Source organism: Heptranchias perlo, chromosome 23 (genome assembly GCF_035084215.1).
Source record: "Heptranchias perlo isolate sHepPer1 chromosome 23, sHepPer1.hap1, whole genome shotgun sequence".
Classification (NCBI taxonomy): domain Eukaryota; kingdom Metazoa; phylum Chordata; class Chondrichthyes; order Hexanchiformes; family Hexanchidae; genus Heptranchias; species Heptranchias perlo.
This window is the reverse complement of record NC_090347.1, coordinates 47269781-47294030: the sequence shown is the minus strand read 5'-3', so window position 1 is coordinate 47294030 and position 24250 is coordinate 47269781. Positions and strand designations below refer to the sequence as shown.

At 49.3% G+C, this 24250-nt stretch overlaps 1 protein-coding gene across 1 annotated transcript; it reads left to right on the top strand.

The window, feature by feature from the left end:
- Positions 1-3939: 3939 nt before the first annotated feature.
- Positions 3940-22541, top strand: mrps7 (mitochondrial ribosomal protein S7). The gene is made up of 5 exons (XM_068004436.1): positions 3940-4054; positions 4410-4601; positions 13411-13474; positions 20167-20334; positions 21572-22541. The coding sequence occupies exons 1-5, from the start codon at positions 3966-3968 to the stop codon at positions 21791-21793; spliced, it is 735 nt and encodes a 244-aa protein (XP_067860537.1). The 5' UTR covers positions 3940-3965; the 3' UTR covers positions 21794-22541.
- Positions 22542-24250: the final 1709 nt, after the last annotated feature.

Below are 24250 nucleotides of genomic sequence, written 5' to 3'. Positions count from 1 at the left end.
CCGTAGTGTGAGACTGGGAATAGCCCCCCGTAGTGTGAGACTGGGAATAGCCCCCACTGTGTGAGACTGGGAATAGCCCCCCGTAGTGTGAGACTGGGAATAGCCCCCCGTAGTGTGAGACTGGGAATAGCCCCCACTGTGTGAGACTGGGAATAAACCCCCGTAGTGTGAGACTGGGAATAGCCCCCCGTAGTGTGAGACTGGGAATAGCCCCCCCTGTGTGAGACTGGGACTAGCCCCCCGTAGTGTGAGACTGGGAATTGCCCCCGTAGTGTGAGACTGGGAATAGCCCCCCGTAGTGTGAGACTGGGAATAACCCCCCGTAGTGTGAGACTGGGAATAGCCCCCCCTGTGTGAGACTGGGAATAGCCCCCCGTAGTGTGAGACTGGGAATAGCCCCCCGTAGTGTGAGACTGGGAATAACCCCCCGTAGTGTGAGACTGGGAATAGCCCCCCGTAGTGTGAGACTGGGAATAGCCCCCCCTGTGTGAGACTGGGAATAGCCCCCCCTGTGTGAGACTGGGAATAGCCCCCCATAGTGTGAGACTGGGAATAGCCCCCCGTAGTGTGAGACTGGGAATAGCCCCCCCTGTGTGAGACTGGGAATAAACCCCTGTAGTGTGAGACTGGGAATAGCCCCCCGTAGTGTGAGACTGGGAATAGCCCCCCCTGTGTGAGACTGGGAATAGCCCCCCCTGTGTGAGACTGGGAATAGCCCCCCGTAGTGTGAGACTGGGAATAGCCCCCCCTGTGTGAGACTGGGAATAGCCCCCCCTGTGTTAGACTGGGAATAGCCCCCCGTAGTGTGAGACTGGGAATAGCCCCCGTCGTGTGAGACTGGGAATAGCCCCCCGTAGTGTGAGACTGGGAATAACCCCCCGTAGTGTGAGACTGGGAATAGCCCCCCCTGTGTGAGACTGGGAATAGCCCCCCCTGTGTGAGACTGGGAATAGCCCCCCGTAGTGTGAGACTGGGAATAGCCCCCCGTAGTGTGAGACTGGGAATAGCCCCCCGTAGTGTGAGACTGGGAATAGCCCCCCCTGTGTGAGACTGGGAATAGCCCCCCGTAGTGTGAGACTGGGAATAACCCCCCGTAGTGTGAGACTGGGAATAGCCCCCCGTAGTGTGAGACTGGGAATAGCCCCCCGTAGTGTGAGACTGGGAATAGCCCCCCGTAGTGTGAGACTGGGAATAAACCCCCGTAGTGTGAGACTGGGAATAGCCCCCCGTAGTGTGTGACTGGGAATAGCCCCCCCTAGTGTGAGACTGGGAATAACCCCCCCTGTGTGAGACTGGGAATAGCCCCCCGTAGTGTGAGACTGGGAATAACCCCCGCTGTGTGAGACTGGGAATAACCCCCGTAGTGTGAGACTGGGAATAAACCCCCCTGTGTGAGACTGGGAATAACCCCCGTAGTGTGAGACTGGGAATAACCCCCGCTGTGTGAGACTGGGAATAACCCCCGTAGTGTGAGACTGGGAATAAACCCCCGTAGTGTGAGACTGGGAATAACCCCCGTAGTGTGAGACTGGGAATAGCCCCCCGTAGTCTGAGACTGGGAATAAACCCCCGTAGTGTGACACTGGGAATAACCCCCCCTGTGTGAGACTGAGAATAACCCCCGTAGTGTGAGACTGGGAATAACCCCCCCTGTGTGAGACTGGGAATAACCCCCGTCGTGTGAGACTGGGAATAGCCCCCCGTAGTGTGGGACTGGGAATAACCCCCCCTGTGTGAGACTGGGAATAACCCCCGTAGTGTGAGACTGGGAATAACCCCCCCTGTGTGAGACTGGGAATAACCCCCGTAGTGTGAGACTGGGAATAACCCCCCCTGTGTGAGACTGGGAATAACCCCCTATAGTGTGAGACTGGGAATAACCCCCTATAGTGTGAGACTGGGAATAACCCCCGTAGTGTGAGACTGGGAATAACCCCCCCTGTGTGAGACTGGGAATAACCCCCGTCGTGTGAGACTGGGAATAACCCCCCCTGTGTGAGACTGGGAGTAACCCCCTATAGTGTGAGACTGGGAATAACCCCCCCTGTGTGAGACTGGGAATAGCCCCCCCTGTGTGAGACTGGGACTAGCCCCCCGTAGTGTGAGACTGGGAATTGCCCCCGTAGTGTGAGACTGGGAATAGCCCCCCGTAGTGTGAGACTGGGAATAACCCCCCGTAGTGTGAGACTGGGAATAGCCCCCCCTGTGTGAGACTGGGAATAGCCCCCCGTAGTGTGAGACTGGGAATAGCCCCCCGTAGTGTGAGACTGGGAATAACCCCCCGTAGTGTGAGACTGGGAATAGCCCCCCGTAGTGTGAGACTGGGAATAGCCCCCTCTGTGTGAGACTGGGAATAGCCCCCCCTGTGTGAGACTGGGAATAGCCCCCCATAGTGTGAGACTGGGAATAGCCCCCCGTAGTGTGAGACTGGGAATAGCCCCCCCTGTGTGAGACTGGGAATAAACCCCTGTAGTGTGAGACTGGGAATAGCCCCCCGTAGTGTGAGACTGGGAATAGCCCCCCCTGTGTGAGACTGGGAATAGCCCCCCCTGTGTGAGACTGGGAATAGCCCCCCGTAGTGTGAGACTGGGAATAGCCCCCCCTGTGTGAGACTGGGAATAGCCCCCCCTGTGTTAGACTGGGAATAGCCCCCCGTAGTGTGAGACTGGGAATAGCCCCCGTAGTGTGAGACTGGGAATAGCCCCCCGTAGTGTGAGACTGGGAATAACCCCCCGTAGTGTGAGACTGGGAATAGCCCCCCCTGTGTGAGACTGGGAATAGCCCCCCGTAGTGTGAGACTGGGAATAGCCCCCCGTAGTGTGAGACTGGGAATAGCCCCCCGTAGTGTGAGACTGGGAATAGCCCCCCCTGTGTGAGACTGGGAATAGCCCCCCGTAGTGTGAGACTGGGAATAACCCCCCGTAGTGTGAGACTGGGAATAGCCCCCTATAGTGTGAGACTGGGAATAGCCCCCCGTAGTGTGTGACTGGGAATAGCCCCCCCTAGTGTGAGACTGGGAATAACCCCCCCTGTGTGAGACTGGGAATAGCCCCCCGTAGTGTGAGACTGGGAATAAACCCCCCTGTGTGAGACTGGGAATAACCCCCGTAGTGTGAGACTGGGAATAACCCCCCCTGTGTGAGACTGGGAATAACCCCCGTAGTGTGAGACTGGGAATAAACCCCCGTAGTGTGAGACTGGGAATAACCCCCGTAGTGTGAGACTGGGAATAGCCCCCCCTGTGTGAGACTGGGAATAAACCCCTGTAGTGTGAGACTGGGAATAGCCCCCCGTAGTGTGAGACTGGGAATAAACCCCCGTAGTGTGACACTGGGAATAGCCCCCCGTAGTGTGAGACTGGGAATAAACCCCCGTAGTGTGACACTGGGAATAACCCCCCCTGTGTGAGACTGGGAATAAACCCCTGTAGTGTGAGACTGGGAATAGCCCCCCCTGTGTGAGACTGGGAATAAACCCCTGTAGTGTGAGACTGGGAATAGCCCCCCGTAGTGTGAGACTGGGAATAAACCCCCGTAGTGTGACACTGGGAATAACCCCCCCTGTGTGAGACTGGGAATAAACCCCTGTAGTGTGAGACTGGGAATAGCCCCCCCTGTGTGAGACTGGGAATAGCCCCCCCTGTGTTAGACTGGGAATAGCCCCCCGTAGTGTGAGACTGGGAATAACCCCCCCTGTGTGAGACTGGGAATAGCCCCCCCTGTGTTAGACTGGGAATAGCCCCCCGTAGTGTGAGACTGGGAATAACCCCCCCTGTGTGAGACTGGGAATAACCCCCCCTGTGTGAGACTGGGAATAACCCCCCCTGTGTGAGACTGGGAATAACCCCCCCCTGTGTGCGATTTGGACAAAACCCCTGCTTTGCGCCTCACTCAAGATGGCGACCTGCCGTCCCATCGTACCTCATTCAAGATGGCGGCGGGCGGACCCAGAGTCCCTCATTCAAGATGGCGGTGGCTCGGAGCTGTCGGTTGGCGCTGGAGCGCGCGGTCAGGCCCGGGCTCGGGGGATTGAGCGGGAAAGGCCGCGACCCGGGGTGAGGCGGCGGGGCCCGGGGACCGGCCGGGACCCCACACCGTGTCCGTGAATAATGGGGGGGATTGTCGGGGGGTGGGGATTGTCGGGGGGTGGGGGGGGGTGGGGATTGTCGGGGGGTGGGGGGGGGTGGGGATTGTCGGGGGGTGGGGGGGGGTGGGGATTGTCGGGGGGTGGGGGGGGTGGGGATTGTCGGGGTTTGGGGGGTGGGGGTGGGGATTGTCGGGGGGTGGGGGGTGGGGATTGTCGGGGGGTGGGGGGTGGGGATTGTCGGGGGGTGGGGGGTGGGGATTGTCGGGGTTTGGGGGGTGGGGGTCCCCTGGCTCCTGGTGTTAAATTACCGTTGTGTCCTCCAGGGTGATACAGGTGCGGTGGTCCCGATATAACCCCTATTATCTGGAGCCAGAGATGACCAAGGAGCGAGACCGGACCCCGGCCGCAGAGCTTAGCCCGGAGGAGAGAGCAGCGCTGGAACTCAAGGCTGTTCGACCGATAAAGGCTGCACCAAACAGCCGAACCAGCAGCGTCTTCAGTGACCCCCTGATCAGGTCATTAACCCTCTCAAAATCAACCAATCGCAGTCTGTCTGTGCGCCAGTCTGTCTGTGCGCCAGTCTGTCTGTGCGCCAGTCTGTCTGTGCGCCAGTCTGTCTGTGCGCCAGTCTGTCTGTGCGCCGGCCCGTCTGTGCGTGTGTGATCTCACAGCAGGAGAGTCACTCCAGATGTCCTCAAGGCCCTGTGCTGGTGAGATGATCAGGGCTCCTGATCACTATTCAGTGACCCCTCACTAGGAAGTGCGCGCGTTGGTGCTGCTGAGGACAGGATTGGGCTTAGCTGTAATGCCTTCTGTGGACAAATAGTCGGCTGACGTTTGCTGTGTGGGCACCTAACCCGAGTAACTCATGCCAGTGGACCCATCTTCCAGTAACAGTGAGCACCTTCAGGGGAGTTACTGAGACCGTCTGAGATAGTGGGCCTAGAATTAACGATTGCCCCTTTTATTGTAATGATTGATGCCAATCATAATCTTTTCAAAAAGCATAAAATGCAACCTGCCAGACTGAAGCTATAGAGTAAAACTCATAGATTAATTTGGAAGGAATATTATATAAAGAATCAGAACAGATCAAGTTTCTGAAACTGCAGCATTTGGAATAATAAAAAAGATAGAATCAGAACATCAGATTATAGACTATACCAATGCTCTCCTCCCATCTTCCACCCTCCATAAACTTGAGCTCATCCAAAACTCTACTGCCTGTCTCCTAACTCGCACCAAGTCCCGTTCACCCATCACCCCTGAGCTCACTGACTTACATTGGGAACGCTTCGATTTTAAAATTCTCACCCTCGTGTTAATATCCTTCCATGGCCTCGTCCCTCCCTATCTCTGTAACCCCCTCCAGCCCTACAACCCTCCGAGATCTCTGCGCTCCTCCAATTCTGGCCTCTTACTCATCCCCGATTTCCATCGCTCCACCATTGGCGTGCCTTCAGCTGCCTAGACCCTAAGCTCTGGAATTCCCTCCCTAAACCTCTCCGCCTCTCTCCTCCTTTAAGATCTTAACACCTACCTCTTAACACCTACTTCTGACCAAGCTTTTGGTCACCTGTCCTGATACCTCCCCATGTGGCTCGGTGTCTTTTTGTTTAATAACCCTCCTGTGAAGGGACATTTTCCTATGTTAAAGGCACTATATTTATGCAAGTTATATATTTCAGGGCTGGTGATACTATTGAAATAAACTATATTACTTTACATAATCCTTCAACCTCTAGTCATGGAACTTGTGTTAATGTATAGAATTATTTAGTGAAATATAGGATTTACTTAAAACTATGGGCAGAATACGGATCAGCCAGGGTGGGACAGGCTCGAGGGGCTGAATGGTCTGCTATGTTTATTCCCCTTTCAGAACATATTTTGTGTATGGCTTGCTAAGCAACAAGACTTTTAGATGAAACTGTCCTCCATAAATCTTCACCTTATGACGTTGTATGTGGATTACTTGAATTTCCAATCCATGGAGTTCAGATCTCCAGGAACAACTATGATTGATGTATTGGAATTCTTTCAAGTTACAAACATATCTTTTGAAGTCCTGAACAGAGACCAGGCCTTGTGGGGAAGGAGTTGATATTGGGATATTACTCTCTTTCTACAACCTCTCACTTCAATTGGTCGGCAGTTGGAGTAATTGACTGTCAAATGCTCTGCGTTTCTATAACAGAGAAATATCCCACGGTACTTTCCAGAAGCAGAAAAGAAAAAAATGGTCACCTCCTAATATCTTTGTGACTAAATGGTGGGGTCTTAGGAACAGGAGGAGGCCACTCAGCCCCTCGAGCCTATTCCGCTATTCAGTTAGATCATGCTGTTCTTTATCTTAACTCCATTTACCAGCCTTTGTTCCATATCCCTTAATACCCTTACCCAACAAAAATCTATCAATCTCAGTTTTAAAACCTCCAATTGTGACCCCCAGCCTCAACAGCTTTTTGGGGGAGAGTTTTCCAGATTTCTGCTACCCTTTGTGTGAAGAAGTGCTTCCTGACATCACTCCTGAACGGCCTAGCTCTAATTTTAAGGTTGTCCCCTTGTTCTGGACTCCCCCACCAGAGGAAATAGTTCTCTGTATTTACTCTATTAAATCCTTTAATCATCTTAATCACCTGAATTAGATCACCTCTTAATCTTCTATATTCAAGGGAATACAATCCTGGTCTATACAACCTGTCCTTATAACTTAACCCTTTTATCCCTGGTATCATTCTGGCCCACTCCAAGGCCAATATATCCTTCCTGAGGTGCGGTCCCCAGAACTGAACCCAGTCTCCAGATGGGGTCTGACCAGAGCTTTATATAATTTATCATAACTTCCACCCCTTTGTATTCCAGCCCCATTGAGATAAAAGGAGTCGTACAACGCCAGGTTATAGTCCAAGGAGTTGATATTGGGATAATGGGTATGTCTACATAAATTGGCAGGATGTGACCAGTGGAGGAGGAACGCTCCGAAAGTTTGTGATTCCAAACAAAGCTGTTGGACTATAACCTGGTGTTGTAAGACTCCTTACATTTGTCCACCCCAGTCCATCACCGGCATCTCCACATCATTGAGATAAAGACCAACATTCCATTAGCCTTTGAAATTACTTTTTGTACCTGTCCACTGGCTTTTAGTGATTTCTGTACTTAGACCCCTAAATCTCTGCTCCTCCAGAGTTCCGAGCTGCTGATCATTTAGAAAATACTCTGATCAATCTTTCTTAGGTCCAGAGTGGATGACCTCACACTTCCCCACATTGAACTCCACCTGCCACAGTTTTGCCCGCTCACTTAATCTATCAATGTCCCTTTGCAACTCTCTGCTCCCATCTTTTTTTTTATTCGTTCATGGGATGTGGGTGTCGCTGGCGAGGCCAGTATTTATTGCCCATCCCTAATTGCCCTTGAGAAGGTGGTGGTGAGCCGCCTTCTTGAACCGCTGCAGTCCGTGTGGTGACGGTTCTCCCACAGTGCTGTTAGGAAGGGAGTTCCAGGATTTTGACCCAGCGACAATGAAGGAACGGCGATATATTTCCGAGTCGGGATGGTGTGTGACTTGAAGGGGAATGGGCAGGTGGTGGTGTTCCCATGTGCCTGCTGCTCTTGTCCTAGGTGGTAGAGGTCGCGGGTTTGGGAGGTGCTGTCGAAGAAGCCTTGGCGAGTTGCTGCAGTGCATCCTGTGGATGGTACACAGTGCGCCAGTGGTGAAGGGAGTGAATGTTTAGGGTGGTGGATGGGGTGTCAATCAAGCGGGCTGCTTTATCTTGGATGGTGTCGAGCTTCTTGAGTGTTGTTGGAGCTGCACTTATCCAGGCAAGTGGAGAATATTCCATCACACTCCTGACTTGTGCCTTGTAGATGGTGGAAAGGCTTTGGGGAGTCAGGAGGTGAGTCACTCGCCTCAGAATACCCAGCCTCTGACCTGCTCTTGTAGCCATAGTATTTATATGGCTGGTCCAGTTAAGTTTCTGGTCAATGGTGACCTCCAGGATGTTGATGGTGGGGGATTCGGCGATGGTAATGCCGTTGAATGTCAAGGGGAGGTGGTTAGACTCTCTCTTGTTGGAGATGGTCATTGCCTGGCACTTATCTGGCGCGAATGTTACTTGCCACTTATCAGCCCAAGCCTGGATGTCGTCCAGGTCTTGCTGCATGCGGGCTCGGACTGCTTCATTATTTGAGGGGTTACGAATGGAACTGAACACTGTGCAGTCATCAGCGAACATCCCCATTTCTGACCTTATGATGGAGGGAAGGTCATTGATGAAGCAGCTGAAGATGGTTGGGCCTAGGACACTGCCCTGAGGAACTCCTGGGTCTGAGATGATTGGCCTCCAACAACCACTACCATCTTCCTTTGTGCTAGGTATGACTCCAGCCACTGGAGAGTTTTCCCCCTGATTCCCATTGACTTCAATTTTACTAGGGCTCCTTGGTGCCACACTCGGTCAAATGCTGCCTTGATGTCAAGGGCAGTCACTCTCGCTTCACCTCTGGAATTCAGCTCTTTTGTCCATGTTTGGACCAAGGCTGTAATGAGATCTGGAGCCGAGTGGTCCTGACGGAACCCAAACTGAGCCTCGGTGAGCAGGTTATTGGTGAGTAAGTGCCGCTTGATAGCACTGTCGACGACACCTTCCATCACTTTGCTGATGATTGAGAGTAGACTGATGGGGCGGTAATTGGCCGGATTGGATTTGTCCTGCTTTTTGTGGACAGGATATACCTGGGCAATTTTCCACATTTTCGGATAGATGCCAGTGTTGTTGCTGTACTGGAACAGCTTGGCTAGAGGCGCAGCTAGTTCTGGAGCACAAGACTTCAACACTACAGCCGGGATGTTGTCGGGGCCCATAGCCTTTGCTGTATCCAGTGCACTCAGCCATTTCTTGATATCACGTGGAGTGAATCGAATTGGCCGAAGACTGGCTTCCGTGATGGTGGGGATATCGGGAGGAGGCCGAGATGGATCGTCCACTCGGCACTTCTGGCTGAAGATGGTTGCAAACGCTTCAGCCTTGTCTTTTGCACTCACGTGCTGGACTCCGCCATCATTGAGGATGGGGATGTTTGCAGAGCCTCCTCCCGTTAGTTGTTTAATTGTCCACCAGCATTCATGACTGGATGTGGCAGGACTGCAGAGCTTTGATCTGATTCGTTGGTTATGGAATCGCTTAGCTCTGTCTATAGCATGCTGCTTCCGCTGTTTAGCATGCATGTAGTCCTGAGTTGTAGCTTCACCAGGTTGGCACCTCATTTTTAGGTACGCCTGTGCTGCTCCTGGCATGCTCTTCTACACTCCTCATTGAACCAGGGTTGATCCCCTGGCTTGTTGGTAATGGTAGAGTGAGGAATATGCCAGGCCATGAGGTTACAGATTGTGCTGGAATACAATTCTGCTGCTGCTGATGACCCACAGCGCCTCATGGATGCCCAGTTTTGAGCTGCTAGATCTGTTCTGAATCTATCCCATTTAGCACGGTGGTAGTGCCACACAACACGTTGGCTGGTGTCCTCAGTGCGAAGACGGGACTTCATCTCCACGAGGACTGTGCGGTGGTCACTCCTACCAATACTGTCATGGACAGATGCATTTGTGACAGGTAGATTGGTGAGGACGAGGTCAAGTAAGTTTTTCCCTCGTGTTGGTTCTCTCACCACCGCAGGCCCAATCTGGCAGCTATGTCCTTCAGGACTCGGCCAGCTCGGTCAGTAGTGGTGCTACCGAGCCACTCTTGGTGATGGACATTGAAGTCCCCCACCCAGAGTACATTTTGTGCCCTTGCTACCCTCAGTGCTTCCTCCAAGTGGTGCTCAACATGGAGGAGGACTGATTTTTTTTTTTATTCGTTCACGGGATGTGGGCGTCGCTGGCGAGGCCAGCATTTATTGCCCATCCCTAATTGCCCTCGAGAAGGTGGTGGTGAGCCGCCTTCTTGAACCGCTGCAGTCCATCAGCTGAGGGAGGACGGTAGGTGGTAATCAGCAGGAGGTTTCCTTGCCCATGTTTGACCTGATGCCATGAGATTTCATGGGGTCCAGAGTCAATGTTGAGGACTCCCAGGGCCACTCCCTCCTGACTGTATATCACTGTACCGCCACCTCTGGTGGGTCTGTCCTGCCGGTGGGACAGGACATACCCAGGGATGGTGATGGAAGAGTCTGGGATGTTGGCTGAAAGATATGATTCTGTGAGTATGGCTATGTCAGGCTGTTGCTTGACTAGTCTGTGGGACAGCTCTCCCAATTTTGGTACAAGTCCCCAGATGTTAGTGAAGAGGACTTTGCAGGGTCGACTGGGCTTGGTTTGCCGTTGTCGTGTCCGGTGCCTAGTGGTCCGATGCCGGGTGGTCCGTCCGGTTTTATTCTTGTTATGACTTTTCGTAGCGAGATTTTACAACTGAGTGGCTTGCTAGGCCATTTCAGGGGGCAAATTAAGAATCAACCACATTGCTGTGGATCTGGAGTCACATATAGGCCAGACCGGGTAAGGGCGGCAGGCTTCCTTCCCTAAAGGACACTATCTACACTATTTACTGTGCCACCTAACTTAGTGTCATCAGCAAACTTAGATATACAGCTCTCTATTCCTTCATCTAAGTCATTTATAAATATAGTGAAAAGCTGAGGCCCCAGTACAGATCCCTGGGGACACCACTAGTCACATCCTGCCCTTCCCTTGTTGACCAACATTGTTTAATTGCGAGAGTAAACCTCTTGCCCTTTAGGGGTATGTACAGGTCTTGTATTCTACCAAATATTTCTTTGAATACCTCCCACTGTTCATCTGTAGTTTTATCCTTTAATAATTCTGCCCAGTCTACTGTGGACAATTTCTGCCTCATCCCTCCAAAGTCAGCTTTACCTAAATTTGAAACCTTAGTTTGTGACTCACCCTTCTCCCTCTCAAACCTATTATCAAATTCAATCATCTTATGGTCACTGTTAGCTCGCTATTCCCTTAGCATCAGATTATTGATTCAGGCTCATTACTCATCACTAAATCTAATATGGCCTGTTCTCTTGTTGGTTCAAGAACACATTGTTCCAGAAATTTATCTCGAATACACTCAAAACATTCGCTGCCTTTGGGGCTCAAGCTGTTCTGCTTCTCCCAGTTTATATAAAAATTGAAGTCTCCTATTATAACTACTCTGTTTTTGGAACAAGCTTCTCTGATCTCCGTGATCTTGCATCCCGCTACTTTATCACTGCCGTCTGGAGGTCTGTAGACAACTCTCACCAAAGTCTTGCTTCCTTTTCTATTCCTTAATTCTACCCAGAAAGTTTCTACTGCCTGCTCACCCTGACTGATATCCCCACTTTCTAATGCTGTCATAATGTCCCTTATCAATATTGCTACTCCTCCTTTTCCAATTTCGCTGTCCTTTCTAAAGACCTTATAATCTGATATATTTATCTCACAGTTACGCCCAGCTTGTAGCCAGGTCTCAGTGATGGCCACTACATCATACTCTAAGCTGAATTGGTACTACTAATTCACTTGTTTTATTCCCTGTGCTATGTGCATTAGTGTGTAGAAGTCTTATTTTGGTAACAGACCTTACCCTGCCCTTTTGCCCTGATGTTTTAACACATTTTAACTTATCACACTCCTTGTTTTTTGTTGTATTTTGATAAATTATCTTGTCATTATTTCCTATATTTTTTTCTGAACCTGAAGTATTTATATTACCTTTAACACTATTGATGATCTGGACTTTGCTCTCATCCCTTTTTTAATCTTTAGCCTAATTTTATTTTTATTTCTGCCCCCGCCCCCCCACCGTTTTATTGGTTTAAAATCCTTTCTGCAGCCCTTTTTATCCTTTCAACTAGGCCCTTGGTCCCAGCCTGGTTCAGGCACAGCCTGCCCCAGTGGAACAGCTCCTTCCTGTCCCAGTACTGGTGCCAGTGTTCCATGAAATGGAACCCCTCCTTCCCACACCAGTCATTCAGCCACACGTTCACCTTCCTGATCTGTTTGCCCCTACGCCAATTAGCACGTGGCTTGGGTAGTAATCCCGAGATTATTACCCTCGAGGTCCTGTCTTTTAATTTAGCTCCTAACTCCTGATGCTCCCTCAGCAGGACCGCCTCCCAGTTCTTTCCTATGTCGTTGGACCCGACATGGACCACGCCAAATGGATCTTCCCCCTCCCTTTCCAGGTTCTTCTCTAGCCGCAATGAGATATCCCTTACCTTGATACCAAGTAGATAACACAACTCTTGATTGTGACTGCAAAGGATGCTATCTATCCCCTTAATTATTGAATCCCCTTTAACTTCTATGTTTCTATTCTGCTCCAACCCCCTTTGGACAGCCCCCTGCTCCCCCGTGCCTGGGTCAGCATTCTGGCTGTCCTCTCCGCAGTCTTTCTCCTTATCCTCACAGGTATCAAGTACATTGTACCTGTTGGATAGGATCAGTTTCTGCGGAACCTCCTCCTCCATCACCCCTCAGTTCCCCCTACCCTGCTGACTATCAGTCACACTCTCCCTTTCCTGTACCTGTATCTCTGTACGTGGTGTGACTACATTCTGGTGTAAACTATCCAGAAATTCCTCCCCCTCCCTTATGTGTCGGAGTGTCTCTGACCCGCACTCCAGCTCAAGGACTCTGAGCTGGAGTGTCTCAAGGCGGAGACTTTTACTGCAGATGTTGCAATCTCGGACAGTCTCACTGTCCCACATACTGCAGTCCCGACACACTGCCTGCGCTGACATCTCTCATCTTTATTTATTAATTTAATTTATCTCTGAAGCTAATAGGATCACTTGAGGCCTAGTATTAATTCGTTGTTGGAATAGTTTTATAACTAATTAATTGGTAATTTATTACTCTGATTATTTATGTATGCCAGATATTACTTTAATACTGTTTGGGTCCCTTTAATGTTGGTACATTCCACAGTTTATTTTGTCACCTTAGATTTAATTAATTACTCTGATTCATTTATTTAAATATTTATTTAACTTTTATTTAGGTTTCATAGTTTAGAAAGTGTATAATAATTAAGTACTTAGATGACCTCGAGTTCCTGCTGCTCCTTCCTCCGCATTGCCTTGGACATCACTTGTTGAATTCACCTCCCACCACCGGCCGCCTCCACCGTGGGTGGAGGGGCATTGTCTGAACTCCCAGTTAATTAGTGTTTGTGACACTCATATTTTGGGTGTTTGTTTCGAGTTTTACAGTCCCGAACCACCTCCTCTGTTCCCTAATTTATGTTTGATTGCCTTGATGTTGACAAAATTAAATTTTAAAAAACCAAGGAAATAACTTTTTAATATTATTATATCTTTCAGCAAATTCACCAACATGATGATGCAGGGTGGTCAGAAATTGCTGTCCAGATCGATAATAAGTAAGGTAGGGGTCAGCATTCCCTCCGTGTATCCTGACAAACTTCAGGCCAAGCAGTTAGAATCTGGATGGGAATGGCAATGAGGGACAGGGAAGGGAGAAAAGGGATCTCATGAATGAGAGCAGTGAGAGAAAGGGATCTCTCGGGAATGAGAGCAGAGAGAGAAAGGATCTCTAGGGAATGAGAGAGGGAAAGGGATCTTAAGGGAATGACAGCAGTAAAAGAGAAAGGGTTCTCTAGCGAATGAGAGCAGCGAGAGTGAAAGGGATCTCTAGGGAATGAGAGTGAGGGAAAAGGATCTCTAGGGAATGAGAGGGAAAGGGATCTCCATGGAATGAGAGCAGTGAGAGAAAGGAACTCTGGGGAATGAGAGCAGTGAGAAAGGGAATGCGAGCAGTGAGAGAGAAAGGGATCTTTAGGGAATGCGAGCAGTGAGAGAAAGGGATCTTTAGGGAATGCGAGCAGTGAGAGAAAGGGATCTTTAGGGAATGCGAGCAGTGAGAGAAAGGGATCTTTAGGGAATGCGAGCAGTGAGAGAGAGAGGGATCTCTAGGTAATGAGAGCAGTGAGAGAGAGAGGGATCTCTAGGGAATGAGATCAGCAAGAGAGAAAGGGATATCTGGGGATTGAGAGCAGTGAGATAAATGGATCTCTAGGGAATTAGAGCAGAGAGAAAGGGATCTCTGGAGAATGAGCAGTGCCCCTGAAAGCAGAGAGAGGAAGGGAGCTCTAGGGAATGAAAGCAGTGATGGATAAAGAGATCTCTAGGGAATGGGTGCATTGAGAAAGGGATCTCTCTGGGGAATGAGAGCAGTGAGAGAGAAAGGGATCTCTCTGGGGAATGAGAGCAGTGAGAGAGAAAGGGATCTCTGGGGAATGAGAGCAGTGAGAATTGCAATCTCTCGCAATGGAGAACGGTGAGAAAGGGACTTTTGGAATGAGAGCAGTGAGACAGAAGGGGATCTCTAGGGATTTAGAGCATCAAGAGGGAAAGGGATTTTGAGGGAATGAGAGCAGTGAGAAAGGGATCTCTCTGGGGAATGGGAGTAGTGAGAAAGGGATCTCTCTGGGGAATGGGAGTAGTGAGTGAAAGGGATCTCTAGGGAATGTGTTCAGTGAGAAAGGGATCTCTAGAATTAGAGCAATGAGAGAAAGGATCTTTCTGTGGAGAATGAACAGTGAGAGTGAAAGGGATCTCCAGGGAAAGAAAGCATTGAGAGGAAGGGATCTCTGGGGAATGAGAGCAGTGATAGAGAAAGGGATATCTCTGGGGAATGAGAGCTTTGAAAGAAAGGTATCTCTCGGGAATGGGTGCAGTGAGAAAGGGATCTCTAGGGAGTGAGCAGTGAGAGAGAAGGGGACCTCTAGGGAATGAGAGCATCAAGAGAGAAAGGGATTTTGAGGGAATGAGAGCAGTGAGAGACCAGGGATCTCTAGGGAATGAGAGCAGTGAGAAAGGGATATCGCTGGGAAACGGGAGCAGTGAGAGAAAGGGATATCCAGGGAATGTGTGCAGTGAGAAAGGGATCTCTAGGGAATGGCAGTGAGAAAAAGGATCTCTGGGGAATGAGAGCAGCGAGAGGAAGTGATCTCTAGGGAATGAGAACAGTGAGAGATAAAGGGATATCTCTGGGGAATGAGAGCAGTGAGAGAAAGGGATCTCGTGAATGAGAGCAGCGATGGAGAAAGGGATCTCGAAAATGGTGCAGTGAGAGAAAGAGATCTCTAGGGGATGGGTGCAGTGAGAGAAAGGGACCTATAGGGAGTGATAGCGAGAGAGAAAGGGATCTCTGGGGAATGAGCAGTGAGAGGGATCTCGAGGGAAGGATAGCGGTGAGAGGGAAGGAATGAGACCAGTGAGAGATGGATCTCGAGGGAATAAGTGCAGTAAGAGAAAGGGATCTCTAGGGAATGAAAGCAGTGAGAAAAATGGATCTCTAGGGAATGCAAGCGGTGATGGAGGAAGGGATCTCTAGGCAGGTAGACCAGTGAGGGAGAAAGGGATCTCTAGGGAATGAGAGCAGTTATGGTGAAAGGGTTCTCATGAATGAGCACAGAGGGAGAAAGGGATCTCTAGGGAATGAGAGCAGTGAGAAAGATCTCTCTCTAGGGAATGAGAGCAGTGAGAGAAAGGGATCTCTGGGGAATGAGCAGTTAGGGAGAAAGGGATCTCCAGGGAATGAGAGCAGTGAGAGGAAGGGATCTCTGGAATGAGAGCTGTGATGGAGAAAGGAATCTCTAGGGAATGGGAGCAGTGAGAAAGGGATCTCTAGGGAATGAGAGCGAAAGGGATCTCTAGGCAAGTAGACCAGTGAGGGTGAAAGGGATCTCTAGGGAATGAGAGCAGTGATGGAGAAACGGATCTCTAGGGAATGAGCAGAGAGAGAAAGAGATCTCTGAGGAATGAGAGCAGTGAGAGAAAGGGATCTGAGGGAATGAGAGCAGAGAGATAAAGGGATCTCTAGGGAAGGAGAACAGTGAGAGGGAAAGGGGTCTCTAGGCAAGTAGACCAGTGAGGGAGAAAGGGATCTCTTGGGAATGAGAGCAGTGAGAGGAAGGGATCTCTTTGGGGAATGGGAGCAATGAGGGAGAAAGGGATCTCTCGGGAATGAGAGCAGTGAGCGAGAAAGGGATCTATGGGGCATGAGGGCAGTGAAAAAGGAATCTTGGGGGAATGAGAGCAGTACTGGCGCAAGGGATCTCACTGGAGAATGAGAGCAGTGAGAGGAAGGGATCTCACTGGGGAATGAGAGCAGTGAGAGGAAGGGATCTCACTGGGGAATGAGCAGTGAGATGAAGGGATCTCTAGGGAATGAAAGCAGTAAGAAAGGGATCTCGGGAAAGATCAGAGAAAGGGATCTTTAGGGATTGAGAGCAGCGAGAGAGAAAGGGATCTTTAGGGAATGAAAGCAGTGAGTGGAAAGGATATCTAGGGAATGAGAGCAGTGATGGGGAAAGGTATCTAGGGAATGAGAGCAGTGGGAAAAAGTGATTTCTAGGGAATTAGCAGTGAGAGTAAGTAATCTCTGGGGGATGAGAGCAGCGAGAGGGAAAGGGATCTTTCTGGGAAATGAGAGCAGTGAGGGGAAGGGATCTCCTTGGGGAATGAGAGCAATGAGAGGCACCAATCTTTAGGGAATGAGCAGCGAGAGAGAATGGGGTCTCTGGGGAAAGAGAGAGAGAGAGAGAGAGAAAGGAGTCTCTCTGGTTAATGTGCTTTGAGGGAGAAAGGGATCACTCGGGGAATGAACAGTGAGGGAGGAAGGGATCTCTTGGGAATGAGATCAGTGAGGGAGAAAGGGATCTTTCTGGGGAATGAGAGCAGTGAGAGTAAGGGATCTCTCGGCAATGTGAGTGGTGACAGAGAAAGGGATTTCTAAGGAATGAGAGCAGAGAGAAAAAGGATCTCTAGGGAATGAGAAAGGGACCTGTACGGAATGAGAGAAGTGAGGGATCTCTGAGCAGTGAGAAAGGGATCTCTTGGGAATGAGAGCATCAAGAGGAAGGGATCTCCAGAGAATGAGAGAGAAAGGGATCTCTAGGGAATGAGAGCAGTGAGAAAAGTGAATGAGCAGTGAGGGAGAAAGGGATTTCTAGGGAATGAGCAGTGAGAAAAGAGTCTCTCTAGGGAATGAGAGCAGCGAGAGAGAAAGGGATCTTGGGAATGAGAGCAGCGAGAACAAGGGATCTCTAGGGAATGAGGGAGAAAGGGATCTGTAGGGAATGAGCGCAGTGGGAGAAAGTGATCTCTGGGATATGAGAGCAAGGGATCTCTGGGGAAAGAGCAGTAAGAGAAACAGATCTCTATGGAATAAGAGCAGTGAGAAAGGGATCTCTACGGAATGAGAAGTGAGGGAAAGGGATCTCTCCTGGGAATGAGGAGAGTGAGAGAAAGAGATCTCTGGGGAATGAGAGGGTATCGGAACAGAGACCTGGGGGCATATGTATACAAAATGTTGAAGGTGGCAGGACAGGTTGAGAAAGCGGTTAAAAAAGCATATGGGATCCTGGGCTTTATAAATAGAGGCATGGAGTACAAAAGCAAGGAAGTCATGATGAACCTTTATAAACACAGGTGCAGCCACAACTGGAGTATTGTGTCCAGTTCTGGGCACTGCACTTTAGGAAAGATGTGAAGGCTTTAGAGAGGGTGCAGAAGAGATTTACTAGAATGATTCCAGGGATGAGTGACTTCAGTTATGTGGATAGACTGGAGAAGCTGGGGTTGTTCTCCTTGGAACGGAGAAGGTTGAAAAGAGATTTGATAGAGGTGTTCAAAGGGTCCAGACAGAGTAGATAGAGAGAAACTGTTCCCATTGGCAGAAAGGTCAAGAACAGAGGATATAGATTTAAGGTGATTGACAAAGGAACCAAAGGTGACATGAGGAAAAACTTCTTTACACAGTGAGTGGTTATGATCTGGAATGCACTGCCCGAGGGGGTGGTGGAGGCAGATTCAATCATGGCCTTCAAAAGGGAACTGGATAAGTAGTTGAAAAGAAAAAATTTGCAAGGCTTCGGCAATAGGGCGGGGGAGTGGGACTAGCTGGATTTCTCTTGCATGGAGCCTGCACGGACTCGATGGGCTGAATGGCCTCCTTCCATGCTGTAACCTTTCTATGATTCTATGAAAGGATGGAGAGAGAAAAGAGGGAACTATAAGCCAGTTAGCCTGACATCAGTAGTAGGGAAAATGCTGGTATCCATTATTAAGGACACGGTAACAGGGCATTTAGAAAATCATATTATGATTAGGCAGAGTCAACATGGTTTTATGAAAGGGAAATTGTGTTTGACAAATTTATTCAGAGTTTTTTGAGGTTCTAACTAGCAGGGTAGATAAAGGGGAACCAGTGGATGTAGTATATTTGGATTTTCAAAAGGCATTCGATAAGGTGCCACACAAGAGTTTATTACACATTTTCAGGTTGGCAGGCTGTAACTAGTGGGGTGCCGCAGGGATCAGTGCTTGGGCCTCGACTATTTACAATCTATATTAAAAACTTAGTTGAAGGGACCGAGGGTAATGTATCCAAGTTTGCTGACGACACAAAGCTCGGTGGGAAAGTAAGATGTGAGGAGGACGCATAGAATCTGCAAAGGGATATGAACAGTTTAAGTGAGTGGGCAAGAAGGTGGCAGATGGAGTATAATGTGGGGAAATGTGAGGTTATTCACTTTGGTAGGAAAAATAGAAAAACTGAATATTTTTTAAATGATGAGAAACTATTAAATGTTGGTGTTCAGAGGGATTTGGGTGTCCCTGTACATGAAACACAGAAATTTAACATGCAGGTACCAGCAAGCAATTAGGAAGGCAAATGGAATGTTGGCCTTTATTGCAAGGAGGTTGGAGTATAAGAGTAAGGAAATCTTGCTGCAATTGTAAAGCGCTTTGGTGAGACCACACCTGGAGTACTGTGTACAGTTTTGGTCTCCTTACCTAAGGAAGGATATACTTGCCTTAGAGGGGGTGCAGCGAAGATTCACTAGATTTACTAGATCCTGGGATGAGAGGGTTGTCCTGTGAGGAGAGATTGAGTCGAATGGTCTTATACTCTGGAGTTTAGAAGAAGAAGGTGACATCATTGAAACATAAGATTCTGAGGGGGCTTGACAGGGTAGATGCTGAGAGGATGTTTCCCCTGGCTGGAGAGTCTAGAACTAGGGGGCACAGTCTTAGAATAAGGGGTTGGACATTTAGGACTGAGGTGAGGAGGAATTTCTTCACTCAGAGGGTTGTGAATCTTTGGAATTCTCTACCCCAGAGGGCTGTGGATGCTCAGTCGTTGAGTATATTCAAGACTGAGATTGATAGTTTTTTGGACTCCAGGGGATATGGGAATCAGTCGGGAAAGTGGATTTGAGGTTGAAGATCAGCCATGATCTTATTGAATGGCGGAGCAGGCCCGAGGGGCCGTATGGCCTACTCCTGCTCCTATTTCTTAAGTTCTTATGTACTGTACCCCAGTGTTATACAGTGACAAACCTGTACCCACCAGTACTGTACCCCAGTGTTATACAGTGACAGACCTGTACCCACCAGTACTGTACCCCAGTGTTATACAGTGACAGACCTGTACCCACCAGTACTGTACCCCAGTGTTGTACACTGACAGACCTGTACCCACCAGTACTGTACCCCAGTGTTGTACACTGACAGACCTGTACCCACCAGTACTGTACCCCAGTGTTGTACACTGACAGACCTGTACCCACCAGTACTGTACCCCAGTGTTGTACACTGACAGACCTGTACCCACCAGTACTGTACCCCAGTGTTGTACACTGACAGATCTGTACCTACCTGTACTGCACCCCAATGCTGTACACTGACAGACCTGTACCCACCTGTACTGCAAAATGCTGTCTTCAGGCGCAGCCCAAATTTGGATGGTTAGCATGTACGACTGTGCTGGATATGTTTTCCAGTCCCAGTAGATTGGGACCTGCACTTCTAGGCTCGAACCCATTCAGGACCCCAAAAATGTTGTGCCAGGTGTTGATGAGAGAGCTGCCCGCTCCCGGATGTGCCGGAAAATTCCACGCACTCTGCACACATACTTTAATCGGGGGGAGGGGGATGGGAAAGTAGCATCAGCGCTCTGTCCGTTACTCTCGGAGAGTAATATGCGGAGCCGAGGAGCGCTGAGTGGAGTTATGGTGTGTGTTCTAACGAGACTATTGTGTTCCCTAGACCTTTGAATCCATTAAACGGAAGCAGGTTGAAAGTTACCACAAGGCCCCGGAGTCGGAGAAGGACGTCATCGAGTGTAACCCGCACAAGATCTTCCACCAGGCTCTAGAGAACTGTCAGCCTGTCATTGGATTAACCAATGTACAGCGAGGGGGCAAGACGTACCAGGTACGCCCATTTGCTGCCACACTCCCACTGTGCAGACAAAGTTGCTTATCATCCTGTTCTTTTTCTTTATTGATCCAGTTTCTTGCTTCTTCTGCACCCTTTGCCCCCGGCCCTGCCTCTTTCCCCGATTTAGTTTAATAGCCTCAACCACCCTCTGAACCCCACACAAGTGACCATTCTTCATGTGTCTGGACAGCAGGTGTTGCCAGGCTGTCCAACCTTCCCTCCCTCCCCCCAGGTGATCCTGGTCTTTCCTGACTGGTGTACACACATGTACATTCTCACAACCTGTGCGCACGCCCATATATACATGTGCACATACACACAACCTCTACGCACGTATATATGGATGTGTACATACAACCTGTGCCCGCGCACACTTATATACATGTACATACACAATCTGTGCGCACACTTATATACACGCGTGCACTTACACACAGCCTGTACACACACGTACACACATGCGTACATAGACAACCTGTGCACGCACGCATAGATACACTGTGCACATATATACACGTGTACACACCACCTGTGCGCGCACACGCATATACACGTGTGTGTACACAACCCGTGTGTGCACACGTGTATATGCGCAACCTGTGTGTACACAACTTGTGCGCGCATACTTACATGCTCGAGTGTACATACACCCACTCTGTGCGCAGACATTTGCTTCCAGTAGAGTTCAGGAATATGAAGTCTGGCCAGTTCTCTCTTTCCCCCCCCCCCCCCCCCCCACAAGCCCTGGTCACTGAGGCCTGCTGTGGTGCCCCAGTAACGCCCCTGCTTATTCAACACAGCGGTGATTGAACCTCGCAGATTCTGGTCTGTGAAAGAAAGACTGACATTTATACAGTGCCTTTCACAACCTCAGGACGTCCTAAAGCGCTTCACAGCCAATAAAGCCCTTTTGAAGTGCAGTCACTGATATAATGTAGGAAACGTGTCAAGATCCCACAAACAACAGATAAATCACCAACTCCCCGACTCTTCTAATAGTGTTGTCGGATCTTTTACATCCACCTGAGAGGGCGGACAGGGCCTCAGTTTAACATCTCATCCAAAAGACGGCACTTTCGACAGTGCAGCACTCCCTCAATACTGCACTGGGAGTGTAGGCCTGGATTATGGGCTCGAGTCTCTGGACTGGGAGTGGGGCTCAGCTCCTCGCTCGTTAACTTGCTGGTTCACGGTTTAAAAGAAATTCTAATTGAATTATTTATTGTTACAGGTTCCAACGCCCCTTAAGGATAGTCGCCGGCGTTTCCTGGCCATGAAATGGTTAATTACTGAATGCCGTGAGAATCGGCACAGGCGCACACACATGTATGAGAAGCTGTCCCAGGAGCTGCTCGCTGCCTTTAACAACGAGGGCAACGTGGTCAAGAGGAAACATGACCTTCACAAAATGGCCGAAGCCAATCGAGCCTTTGCCCACTACAGGTGGTGGTAAGGATGGGCACAGAGTGCACGGGGATTGACCTGGACACTGTTTGGAGCTCGCCACCCACAGCAGTGTTCAAAACCAAAAGACTCGGATTGGCAGTTTCCACCTTCAGCAGAAGCCAATCTGTCATCAAAGATCCAGGAGCAGAATTAACCACCAACTCACACTGAGGGGACTGAACTTTGTCTTTAAGTGTTATAAAGGTTTGCTAACCCCTTCATCGGGTTGTGACCCTGTAAAATAAACCTTCTGGGTGCTGGCACTGTGTCTGTCTGTCCCTCCCGGAGGTAGGGAGATACACTGGCACTGTGTCTGTCTGTCCCTCCAGGGAGTGGGGAGTGACACTGACACTGTCTGTCCCTCCCGGGGGTGGGGAGTGACACTGACACTGCGTCTGTCCCTCCTGGGGGTGGGGAGTGACACTCACACTGTGTCTTTCCCTCCGGGGGGTGGGGAGTGACACTGACACTGCGTCTGTCCCTCCCGGGGGTGGGGAGTGACACTGACACTGTCTATCCCTCCCGGGGGTGGGGAGTGATACTGACACTGTCTGTCCCTCCCGGGGGTGGGGAGTGACACTGACACTGTCTATCCCTCCCGGGGGTGGGGAGTGACTCCTGCTACTGAGCACCAAGGTGAACTTGTTATCTGCTGGGCCTGTTGGTGGGTTTGTTTTAATTTTGAAATTTAAAGGCAACTTATACAAGAATATAACAGAATAAACAGACCAGTGAGGCAGCACGGAGTCTGCGGAGAGCAGTGTGTAAGGACGTTTTATTAAATGAGCCCATTCTCTGCATAGATCAAAGTGCAGGGGCTGTTGCTCAGTGGGATCATTTTAAGAACATAAGAAATAGGTGTGGTCTCACCAAGGCTCTATATAATTGCAGTAAGAAATCTTTACTCCTATACTCAAATCCTTTTGTAATAAAGGCCAACATGCCATTTACCTTCCTAATTGCTTGCTGCACCTGCATGTTTGCTTTCAGTGACTCATGTACAAGGACACCCAGGTCCCTTTGAACATCAACATTTCCCAATCTATCACCATTTTAAAAATACTCTGCATTTCTGTTTTGTCCTACCATAGTTCTTTGAGGAAGTAACGGGCAGGGAGGATAAAGGGGAACCAATGGATGCAGTATATTTGGATTTCCAAAAGGTATTCGATAAGGTGCCACATAAATGATTACTGCATAAGATAAGAGCTCATGGTGTTGGGGGTAATATACTGGCATGGATAGAGGATTGGCTAACTAACAGAAAACAAAGAGTCGGGATAAAAGGGTCATTTTCAAAATGGCAATCTGTAACTAGTGGGGTGCCGCAGGGCTCAGTGCTGGGGCCTCAACTATTTACAATATATATCAATGACTTGGATGAAGGAACAGTGTCATGTGGCCAAATTTGCTGATGATACAAAGGTAGGTGGAAAAGCAAGTTGCAATGAGGACACAAAGTGTCTGCAAAGGGATATTGACAGGTTAAGTGAATGGGCAAAAATGTGGCAGATGGAATATAATGTGGGAAAATGTGAAGTCATCCACTTTGGGAGGAAAAGTAAAAAAGCAAAATATAATTGAATGGAGAAATATTACAAAATGCTGCAGTACAGAGGGATCTGGGTGTCCTTGTACATGAATCACAAAAAGTCAACATACAGGTGCAGCAGGTAATCCGGAAGGCAAATGGAATATTGGCCTTTATTTCTAGGGGGATGGAGTATAAAAGCAGGGAAGTCATGTTACAACTGTACCGGGTGCTGGTGAGACCACACCTGGAGTACTGTGTACAGTTCTGGTGACCTTATTTAAGGAAGGACATACTTGCATTGGAGGCAGTTCAGAGAAGGTTCACGAGGTTGATTCCGGGTGTGGAAGGGTTGTCTTATGAGGAAAGATTGAACAGGTTGGGTCTATACTCATTGGAGTTTAGAAGAATGAGAGGAGATCTTATTGAAACATATAAGATTGTGAGGGGACTCGATAGGGTAGATGCTGAGAGGATGTTTCCCCTCATGGGGGAATCTAAAACTAGGGGGCATAGTCTCAGAATAAGGGGTCGCCCGTTTAAGATGGAAATGAGAAGGAATTTCTTCTCCCAGAGGGTCGTGAATCTTTGGAATTCTTTACCCCAAAAAGCTGTGGAGGCTGAGTCATTGAATACAGTCAAGGCTGAGTTAGACAAATTTTTGATCGAGAGTCAAAGGATATGGGGAAAAGGCGGGAAAGTGGAGTTGAGGTAAAAATCAGATCAGCCATGATCTCATTGAATGGTGGAGCAGGCTCGAGGGGCTGAATGACCTACTCCTGCTCCTATCTCTTATGGTCTTATGGAAACATTACATTTAGTTCCCTCATCCAAATCATTGATACAGATTGTGAATAGCTGGGGCCCAAGCACCGATCCCTGCGGTACCCCACTAGTCACAGTCTGCCAACCTGAAAAAGACCCGTTTATTCC